This window comes from Diadema antillarum, unplaced genomic scaffold (genome assembly GCF_040938485.1).
Source record: "Diadema antillarum isolate AM-2024a unplaced genomic scaffold, OU_Dant_1.0 seq00000633_RagTag, whole genome shotgun sequence".
Lineage (NCBI taxonomy): Eukaryota > Metazoa > Echinodermata > Echinoidea > Diadematoida > Diadematidae > Diadema > Diadema antillarum.
Window position 1 is genome coordinate 584,016 of NW_027271550.1, and position 11,800 is coordinate 595,815.

The following is an 11,800-nucleotide window of genomic DNA, read 5'->3' on the forward strand; positions in this document are numbered from 1 at the left end:
AAGTGTAGAGTCTGTAAAGTACTACATCACAGGTGACAAGGGTTCCTGTTTTTAGAAGCTGATGAAGTTAAGCTTCAACTTCTCAAACAAATTTCATATATTCTGCAGCAAATATGAATGGAGATTGAACAAAAAGCATGAACATTTATTTTTTCTTGAATGGTGTGAGGTCATTTGAAGCTGTTTTCCCCTTCTTCTTTTTTTGCACAATCATATGAATTCATAAAGTTCTCCCCAGTACTGATTTTTTGTTGTTTTTTAAAGCCCAATTTGATGAATATATAACATGAAGAAGTAGACTTAACCACTGATGGGTTTCAAACCTGCATCAAACAAAAATAATAATTTGTTAAAGTAACCTGGCTAAAGCCTTTGGTTTATAGTTGAGATAAGGAAGTGAGCTGTGCTATTGTCATATCTGTATAATTTTTTTTTTTTTTTTTTTTGGGGGGGGGGGGAGGGTAGTGGTGAAAGGACAAATTCACCTTAATATACATTTGGATTGAGTTCATGCTGCAATATTAGTAGAACAAATCAGTGAAAGTTTGAGGAAAATCAGATGATCTGTTCATAATTTATGAATCTTTAAAAGTTTTGGTGCAGTCACTGGTGGGCGGAAAGACTACTACAGTTTATGATGTCACATTCGTAGAACTATATCAGGAATATAAAGAGAATTCCACAAAATTTCACCTTTGAAAAAGTACACATTTCCTCAACATGTTGCTGACGTATATTAAAGGTAATATTATTTCTGCTGCTTCTGAGAGAGGCAAGTCAAGTACTCTCTTATTATGTGAGAAAAGTGAAAATGTTGAATTTTCTTTATAGTTTCTTTATATCATTCTACACATATGACTTTACAAGCTGCATTAGTCTTCTTATTCAGTGATGGCGGCACTGAAACTTTAAAAATCCATACAAGTTTTGAACCGATTGTCCGATTTTCCTCAAACTTTCACTAATGTGTCCTGCTAATATTGCTATGTACATTCTCTCAATCCACATGTATAGGAAGGTGAACTTGTCCTTTAATGATTGTCCTCCATGCACTGAAGGAAGTGCGGGTAATAAATCTTGCAACACGTCCTGTTATTCACGGTTGTATGCAATGTGTGCCAAAAGGCAGTTTTAAACTGGAGTTGTACATGTACAGGCAAGCTCCATGATTTGTGCCTTACATACTTTCTAGTTGATGTCAGTATGACATAATTGATACTATCTTTCTTTGGACATTGTGTATGGTTATTTGCATGTCTGGTGTAGTACAATATCTATGAACAACTGTAAGCTGTGGAGACCCATGTGAAATGGTGAAATGGGGAATAGATTTAAATTGAAATTTCACTCTAAGTTCAAGTTGGCCTAAATTATATGGGGAGTCAAACAAACAGACCATTAATACTGTAAGTATGATTGGACAAAATATAAGAAAGTTATGGACTGAAAAGAAAGAAAGAAAAGAAAAAGGGCTGCTGAAAACTGCTCTACCAGTTACAGCAAACTAGTGGAGTAAGATTGAATTAAAGGGGCATGAGCTTTGATACAAAGACATAACATAGAACTTCTTTTTTTTTTTTTTGGGGGGGGGGGCTTTAAAAGGGGTAGGTTGTGTGTCATAAGAAGGGGGGGGGATCAAGTATGGAAGGGAGATTGAAAGTAATAGATTGAACAAAACACCAAGGAAAGGTAAATCCTAGGGTCAGTGGTGATCCACAAAGTCCTGGAATACAATAGCTTCACACTTTCACCAATTGGTGATATTTTTTTTTCAGTGTCACAAAAAGCATAGGTAATGATGTCATTGTCTCAAAACTTTTTCTCATTGCTTTTTCACAAGATAACATAAACATACTTTTTTTTTCTCACACTTTGATGATTACACTGAGCATATTATAACTTCCATTAAAAAGAATTGTATTCATGCTATTGCCGAATCATTTTTTTCTACATTGTATAGACCTTATAAAACTGTTTAAAGACACAATTTTTATTTTTTTTTTTTTTGGATTCATTTCAAAGAAGAAAAGTTAAGTGAAGATATTTTTATCCATAAGCAGCTGGGGACACCATTGAGGGTAGACATCAGGGACTTCACCAAAGTTATGTAGATGTGATTGTCAGCGATACTTGTATTTTCATGGAAAACATGCAAAACAAGCTTCTGAGTTTCCATTACTTTTATTTCTGTCCAATTTCAATCAATCTCTCACTGTTCGACTTGAAAGCATAAAATTACATTGATGTACAGGGTACGATTAAGTCTTTGGATTTCTTTGAAAAAGAGTTTAAAAAAAAAAATTGAGAAACCAACAAACAAAACCCCAGGACTTTGGAGAAACTGGCAGCAGGTCAATGGGTGGACTCCTGAGATGATGATATACTGTAGTACAGTGGGACTCCCGTTATAAGGAAGTCCTCGGAAAACCGGCGGTTTTTTCTTTCATTATATTGTAAATTTCATAGTAAACCGAACAAAAAAAACAATAAAAAAAACAAAGAGCGGATAATGTTGCAGCCTGAAATTCTTACTTCGTTATAACCGGGAATTTTTTGTTATAAACTGTGTTTCGTTATAACAGGAGGGCACTGTATATTATGATCTCCTCATTTTGATGTGTGTGTAATTTGATCATCATTTTACATTGTTGTGCCATGTGAAACATGTGCAGTTTTGAAAATGGGGGCGGGGGAATGAAAATTGACTTGAACATGGGGGTTGACTCTCAGATTTGAGATGTAGACCATCAGCGAAGTGGTCTGTCTCACAGAAATGTAAGGCTTCAAAGATGAAATCATCATCTGCCTTTGAAAATGTTTCCGGCTGTCTGCATCACACAAACTTTACAGTGCACACTTTTTCACACTTTGAAATGAGAAGAAACATGTATTTTCACAGTTTACACAAGGGGATGTTTTGCATCTAGAATTTTATGTATTGCATTCTAGTACCAGAGTGTACATCACATCAGTCAAAGAGCTTTTGCTATACAATATTACATGAACTTGGAATTATCAGCTATCATGCAAAAATTTTGAGTTTTGCAATGGCGCCATTTTGGCATAGTTTTTTTTTTTTTTTTTTTTTTTTTTTTTGGGGGGGGGGGGGAAGATTGTTGAACCATTTATTCATTGAAAACTGTTTGCCAAAACGAATAGCATGAAAAACAAAAAGAAAAAATAGTAGAGTGGAAATGGTGTTCATTCTATACTTCTCTTTCTTTAGAACTTTTTCAAGCAAAGAATACTTAATAGGCATTTTTTTTTTTAAAAAATCATGAAAGCACATGGTACAACTGCGAACTTCAAAATTTCCTCTTGAATACACGTTCAAAAGCTACAAATACCATCTAGAAATCACAGTATGAATGGAATGCTAGTTTCTTATTCCAGTATAATGCCAATACAATGCTTGATACTATATATAATTCTTTCTCTAATACAATATGTTCAGTTTCTATGCTAATTAACAGCTCGAAAAACCCCCACTTCAATATTGTAAGTACCTGTTGTAATATCATATGCATGAACATATCAATGTAATAATATCTTATTTCAGCACAGTTCAGAGACTAAAAAAAAATGCTGTAACTCTAGCATGTAAGACATGTAATTAAACATGTGCAATATATTGTTATTGAACCATTTTTGAAATACATTGTTCTTGTTGTGGTTGTGTACAAAATTATGAAATTGATGATATAGCTGTAAAAGTGTAATACATGTACAAAACATGCCTTACAATGGCAGGCTTGTGACACGTTGTATAAGATATGCCATCGTGTGAATTGTCCAGTCTAGACCATGTACAGCTTAAGATGTTTTGCTTCAATTCCAGTGCATGTAAGATATATCCTAAAATGTTCTTGGAGCAAATGTAATTATTATATACAAAATTTTGATTTTGGAAAAAAAAAATCCCCAAAGAAACAAAACAGATCTTGGATTATACTGTGTTCAAATACAGTTGTATAATGTTTTGTAGACATTTACAGAGAGAGAGAGAGAGAGAGAGAAAAAAAAAAAAGGGGGGGTGGAGGGGCAGAGGGAAAGACAGGAGTGAGTGGGAGATGATGATGCCATATTATTATCATTATCATTATTATTATTATTATCATTATTACCATTATTATTATATTATTATTATTATTATTATTATTATTATTATTATTATTATTATTATTATTATCATCATTGTTATTATTATCATTATTATCATTATTATTATACACATCATTAGTATTATTATTATCATTATTATCATCATCATTAGTATTATCATTATGATTATGATGATGATGATGATGATTATTATTATTATCATCATCATCATTCCTAGCTAGAATGCTCGGAGAACTTGGCTCTTTACCATGTTACAACCCATTTTCTTTATTTAAAGAAAAAAAAATTGTTATATGAGAAGCCCATGTCTTGAAGAAAATGTTAATGGCCCAATCTCGCAGTGGTGAAATAGCCATGAAATAAAGAATACCTATGTAGAGGAAGAGTCAATTTTCTAGTATATTTCTGCTCGGGAACACAGAGATTTGTCTTTTTTTTTCTTTCAGAATGGGGGGGGGGGGGGGACTGCATACAAAATATCTACCGCTGTGAGGGGCATGTAGTACACTCCTTTAACCCAAGATGATTCCAGCAGACACATTGTGACATCCGAGGCGGAGTCAAAGGTCATACATAGCATGTCAGTTCATCGTGATTTGCTGATTGGGTTTGGTAACATAAACCAATATCAAAGTAGTATGTACAATCGATATACATGCATAACCAAATGATACGAAAAAAAATTATTGGGCACTGACATGAATCACAAAAATTCATAGCTCGCAAGCCGCCGGCATAGGCTCCTACACACAAACTGATCGTCTGTTGCTTGTATCCAAGCTATACGATGGCAGTATTCGGTCGAACCATTGAAACACACGCCTCTCCCAGCATTCACTGAGGTGTTCTGATTTTCCTTCTTCTTTCCAATGACGTCATTTTACTGTGATCACTGTCAGCGGTTTTAGAACGTCTTTTTCCGAGTCACTGGAACTTTTCTTTCTTTTGCAATCGACCAATCAGTGGCCGTCATTTCTGAAAGTGTGATAGTACCAACTGTAAGACTTGAAGGAAGATCGTTTATCTCGGCTTACCTGGGATTTTCTTCTATGACTTTGTCACTGTTGTTACCCTCTAATTATTACCCCATTAGGCAATATCAAAATGTGCCGCGGGGAGGAGGCATAGAAGTTACGACATGAAATTGCACGATTTACCTCATAGGAATGAGGTTACCCTGTTCAGCCTGTAGTGTGCTAGTGGCAAGATGAAACGTTAGGCTTTTGTGACAGGTCTACCACAGTCCTAACTGACGAAAAATTGCCTACCTTGCGTTGATTTGACACACGCAAACACGGATTCAGCTTTATGTCCTGGTAAAGCTCATACTGTATTTTGTTTTAAAAGTGTTCAGCGTAAATTTGCATGCAAAAACGATATACAAATGTACGTTACAACAGGTGGATAGAGGGATAATCATAATGTATTACGTAGAATGTTGTTGTCACAAAACTGACCAAAAACTGTTTGAACAAAGGTCGGTTTTTTACTAAACACTTAGCATAAATTACGATAACAGTAACAAGAAAGAAAAAAGACACAAACAAAGAGTGAAAAACTGAAACCACGATAAAAGACAGAGAGAGAAAGAAAGATTGAAAGAGCCAGAGGAAAGAAAGAACCAAGCAGTCACCAAGCAATGCCGTTAATTGTCGCATCTTTCTTATGCAAAGATGCCTTGGTGCATACGTCAATTACGCCGGCAAATAGAACTTATGTCCATGACTAGCAAAATAAACCAAGCAAAACTTTTATGGGAACAGCGCAAGTGTAGGACGTGTACGACATGTAAAATAAGAGGGCATACAAGAGAAATGCCCAACGTATCGCTGTAAAATTGTCAGCATTCCGTAATGACTGGGATTCAGTCTTTGCTCTGACTTAAAAAAAAAGAAAAAAAAGATGTCGTTCCAGGAGATACTGCGGTGATCATTTTCAGTTAGGCCTTCCGATATCGAACCATGATAACATGTCCAAATACAATGTAGAGCGCAAATAATTAGACCAGTATGGTTGCCGTGCCAATGCAGTACACGACCACAAAGATGATGCACAGAATTGCATCCGGTATGGCGGAGTAGACTTTGGTTTCCTAAAAGTGATTAGAGAGAGAGAAAAAATGAAAACACAAATATATCACAACAAAGATGGCCAACAGAAAATAATTTCATTACTTCAGGCTTACTTAGTACATATTTTATGTATTCTGCCGTGTTCCTCAGATGTAAATTAAAACAGATGCCACACGGTTCTGCTGAATCTAAAGGGAACGACATGTGTTTATATTTCCTTTCAAATCCCATCTGATTATCAATCCGAGGGAAGCCAGAGGTCCCTTCACTTCTCTGAATTCAATATGTCACATCGGCGATATTGGAAATATGTTGTCGGTCAAAGAGACCATTGCTATCCTGTTGTTCTTTCGTTTTATCGTATGCACATAATTGTTAAACAAATGCACATGAACCCATTCTCTCTTTTTTTTTCTCTGAATACGTAGTCTTTTCATTAGTTTGATGTCAGATAAGTAGAGAATATTCCGTCAGTCCAAAAATCAATACTACATCAAATATGATGGTCGGAATAGATTTCCATTCCTCCTATCCGCAATTTTCTTCATAGCATAAAGAAAAATAGGCATTAGTGGTAGAAATATAGTATATCAAATGTAGTAATGCTAGTGAAAAGAGAAGAAAGAGAGAAAAAGAGGTAGTAGACACGAAAAAGGGGATGATATATATATATATATATATATATATATATATATATATATATATATCATATATATAATATTGTATATATATATATATTAATATATATATATATCATATATAAAATATTGTATATATATAAATATATATATATATATATATATATATATATATATATATATGGCGTGGTAACCTACAGAAAGTTTGAGCAGGTGGTTCCTGTCTTCCTCGTCAACCGTCCTCTCTGGCTTGGTTCTCTGGCACACACACAGCGGGAAGACAAAGAATGAGACTATGACAGTTATTTCGACCAGGAACACGAAGACGGTGGAGAAAAGAGTAAGATTCCGCACTTTTGTAGAGCTCTTCGACTCGATCTGAAGTAGAAGGCCGAGTCCTGTCAGGAGCAGTTGCCCAAGGAAGGCCATGCCGGCCGTGACAATTCTCTCCCCAGCCAGGGGAGGCAGGAAAAACACGCCTATCGACATCAGCGTCGTCAGGATAGACGACACCACAATCTGAAGAGACACGTCAACATCGGCGGCATCCTTGACCAGGACGATGTCGAAAACGGCCCTTGAGATCGTCGGCAGCGAAGCTATGGTTTGCACGGTTGCGTTGTAGGATCGCGTGCTGTGTAGATCCCATTCCGACCCGTAGTACAACGCGTCGATGTCGATGCCGATCGCGTCAAAAACGATGTCCTCTATGGGTTCGACCCGGCACCCGATGGCCAGCGAGCACAGGAGGGTCGGCTTTCCGTCAATTCGGTCACCGTTTACCACATCGTATCCAGCGTCATCCCACTTACTCTGGCGCACGCACGGCACAGTTGCCTGGAAGAAGCGAAGGTCAGACATCTGCCCGCTGTTCTGTATGGTAGCATCATGTGCAATATTTTGTTGAATTTCTTTCCTAGAAGAAAAGGAGCATAATATCAAAGAATGTAACATACTCGTCGAATATACATAAGATATGTTATGTCATACCAATTCTCGTTCGATTACATTCACCACCTTCAAGTTGTTCCACTACCTCCTTGATTGAAGTTTGTTTAGGACCATTTCTCATTGTATAATGAATTATTGGCCATCTCATCGCCAGTGCTGCTAAGAATAAATGACGAATATGAAGTTTTGGCGTTACGGGAGAGAGTAATCTGAGAAACTAAGCCCGGGTAACTACGCTAACGTTCGGGCCAAAGAGAAGAGTAACTATATTCTGTGAAAATTGGAGATTTCTACCAGGTACGTTTTTGAACAAAGGAAAACCGGTAATCATGTCACATTGTGACGCTCTGCTTATGTGCGTGCAGTATTACTCTGATTTCTCACTGCCTGAATCCGTGGTTATTGCTGATGTTGGTTTTGTGTGTGTGTGGGTGTATCAGTGCAGTGACATCAGCATGTCTAGAATATTATTGGACTAAACAGAGCAAAAATTACGAGTCAAAGGTCACGGTCGAGACGTACGTGCCGTGTAAGGCGATCCCACTTGGATTTCAAGCAGACATGGAATGGGATGGATAAATAAGATTCAGTCCCCATGTAGAGAAATTACGGTCGAGGTCTCAGCCCTCAGTGATTGGTGTATACTTTTTGATTAAAGTTGCATAATGTTTGATTAGATATGATTTTGCTACGGAATGTGTTTCTGTACCGGTATTTTCTGTGTCGTGATAAAGAATAAAGAGTTCATTATCACTGTCCACTGCTAACGTTGCAACTTTCATGACCACAAACCCATGACCACGTATAGGCCCTATATACGGAGTGCATCTGGGATGAGGCGTCAAAAGCTTACATCTATCATTACCAATAACACTGTCTATAATGTCATTTTTGCCTTGCGATATGGTGGTCCTGAGTGTGTTTGGCGGAAATTGCACTCCAGGTTCACAATTACTTTAAGAACAAAAGTATCTCAACATAAAAAATAACAACGACCAAAAATAAGCAAAACACAAAACTCAATACAAAGCAATACAAAGGAATACTTTTCATGTAAGTTGGGTAGACCAAAAAACAAAACAAAACACGTTTCTTCTGTTTTACAAGAAAATGTGATACATATTGTAGTCGCAATAACATTTGGCGATGCGATGGTTATAGTTAGGCCAATAAATATTCGTATTAGATTGAAAGGAATATTAAAATGGGTCAAACATTAAGCTGCTCTACCCTTCTTCCTAGGGATCTATTTAACCTCTCTCTAGTCGATTCCAAAGGGACCGGGGAAATTCCTTCTTCTCAACTGAATTTCGACTTACGCAATATGATTAAGACATGTTTATATCTATCTGCATGGATGGAAAATTCCTTCTTCTTAGGCAATTTTCGACTTTTCAAATGTATTTGTGACTGGTAAGGAAGGCGAGAGTGCTGTTTACCACTAGCCGTTGGCTGATTGGCTGACGCCTCTCGGTTGCACTGTCTCGAATCTGTCGTCGGACGAGTGTGTCTTGAAGTAAAGCCACGAGGTGTGGATATTGGATACTTGCAAGAGGAATATAATTTTTCTTGGAAAACCCCTACCAAAAACATGTGAAACCTTGAAAATATTACCACTTTTACGGGCCATTCTAATGAAATAACTCCCTTTCTATATTTGTATTTGATTTTGCTTAATTTAAACAACAGGGACTTTAGTAAGATTTTCATGCACTTCACCATGCTTCACTTTAGGTAGGCCTATGTTAGGGCTCCAGTAAACGCACAACACTCCTACGAAATGGTAATTTCGAAATTTGGCGGGACGATTATCTTTAGGACTTACCCGTGGAGTATGGCTGTGTCCGGAGTCCAAATGCTTTCGCGGGAGAGCACTAGATATGCAATGTCGAATTGGGTCCGGTTCCAGGCCACTTTTTCATCCGTCCAGTTCTGTCGATAAAAACCGCAAAATTTGCGCTCTCAGTAGTTACTGGAGCGGGAGAAAACTGTTAAAAGTTCACTTGCAAAAAGTTATCACTATGTTATCATGGAATGGGTGTTTGTGACTGTTGTCATGCTATCTCTGTATCAGTGTGAGCTGCGTTTCCGTTACTGTGACTGTAATTGCCATCATCATCAATATGAAATCACAATTGAGATTTGGTCAAAATGGTCCATAGTGATTGTAACGTGAATGTTTGTCACACTTTACTCTACTAACAGCAGCTATTCTCAAAACAATTCAAAAGCTTTAGGCCCATGCACCAGAGTACGCGCACAACACATGTATACATTGCGTCCAAGACACAACCAAGTCGCCATTCCAATTGAAACTTTCATTCCAATTCTGTTCCTTTGCACTTTGCCTAAATACCGGTATCAAACATTATACCTAGTGCATGTATCTGTAACAATAGCCTACATTCACTCGTACAAAATAGCGGGATTGCGATCGCGCTCCAAATCTCGATTTTATTTTATTTTTCTTCAAGGACAAAAATAGCCCACTAGTTGTCGATCGACTAATCGATAAATCTATTGTTCTTGCGCCTTACAGTGATGTGTATTTTTCCCCTTATATTTGCTAAACTGGATTTAGATTGTGCTTCTTATGTTTGTTTGTTTGTGGTTTTTTTTCAGTTTCATTTGGCTGGTTCAAGTTATCGCAAAAACAAAAAAAGAAGAGGAAGAAGAAAAAAATAATATTATTTTCATTTTTCAGGAAACAAGTGGTGGAATGCAGCCAATACCCTTGAGCATTCCCCAGTTTCATGAACTTTGCGAACATGATATCTAAGGGGGAAAAAAACGGGTTTGGGGGGGGGGGTGTCTTTGTTTTTTGATCAAATGTAATGTAAGATTTTTATTACAGATTTGCATATCTCGGTACATGTACAATGTTTGTGTATAATGTTGCATGTTTGTCTTTATTCCTTGCTTTGTTTTGTTTTTGTGAATGTGATTTTTTTTTGTCTCACAGAACGAAATTCGAATAAAGAATCATAAAAAGGGTGCAACGTGCGAGCGCTGTTAAGATGTGCGCTTTGAATGATGGGATATAAAATCTCGAGCTTATTTTGGTCGGGCGTTCACACCGTCACCGTGGGGCAAATTAGCGCTCTTATTCGAAACTGATCGAGCCAATTTTTGTGTTATCGCGATGCAAATCTCGAGATTTGTAACCCCCTAATTTGTGTACGTGTGAATCCCCCTATTGGCAGTTATCTCGACCGGCAATACGGGGGATATTTCTGTACGTCTGAACGCTTGCAGAAAAACTCGAGATTCGGAGCGCAATCACTAACTTGCTAATCCCGAGAGTGTGAACGTTTGCAACAACGCGATATTGGGAGTGCGCTCGCCATCCCGCTATTGTGCGCTTGTGAATGCAGTTCGTGTGAATTGATTGTCTGGAAACATTATTTGTAATGTCATTCTGACTGGTAAAACGCTATGTGCAGAAAATCGCTGACAAAAATCTGATGGTATCATAATCTAAGCATTTTTAAATAGTTTTTGAATAGTAACTCCTGAAACAAAACGGCAACCGGCATTTGAACGTGTTGATTCGTATGCAGTGCTTCACATCGAACTGTTGTGATTTCGGTCCTATCTATAGCAGTGAAAATACAACAACAGCAACAACATGCAGCGATTATCTTCGATGGTCGTGTTTTGTTTTGTTTTGTTTTGTTTTGTTTTTTGTTTTTGTTTTTTTACGCCAGCTATAAGTCTTACACCGTGGCCTAGACCCTGTGTCATTTTGCGCTATCATAGTAGAATGGAAAACCATTAGGGACGTTCAAATCACATCAACAGCGTGATGGGCGGTTCCAGCGGCGCGGCTAACGCGGTTCACAACCGAGGTATATATAAGATGAGGTCGAACTGGTTCAATGCTTGGTTGATCTTACAATTTTATGAGACAGAACTTTGATGCCTCACAAGGAGTTCGTGGTTAAACTTGACTGGTTAATCCTAACTGGCTTATATCCAGATAATGATGAAGACAAGAACAAGGACAGAAGCGCGACT

General features: G+C 37.4%; 1 protein-coding gene across 1 annotated transcript; it reads right to left on the reverse strand.

Annotated features, from left to right (window-relative positions):
* Positions 1-6,002: 6,002 nt before the first annotated feature.
* Positions 6,003-11,527, reverse strand: LOC139736183 (uncharacterized). Its single transcript, XM_071646917.1, has 4 exons — positions 11,504-11,527; positions 9,609-9,715; positions 7,031-7,748; positions 6,003-6,214 (listed from the first exon to the last, which is right to left on the reverse strand). The coding sequence occupies exons 1-4, from the start codon at positions 11,525-11,527 to the stop codon at positions 6,122-6,124; spliced, it is 942 nt and encodes a 313-aa protein (XP_071503018.1). The 3' UTR covers positions 6,003-6,121.
* Positions 11,528-11,800: the final 273 nt, after the last annotated feature.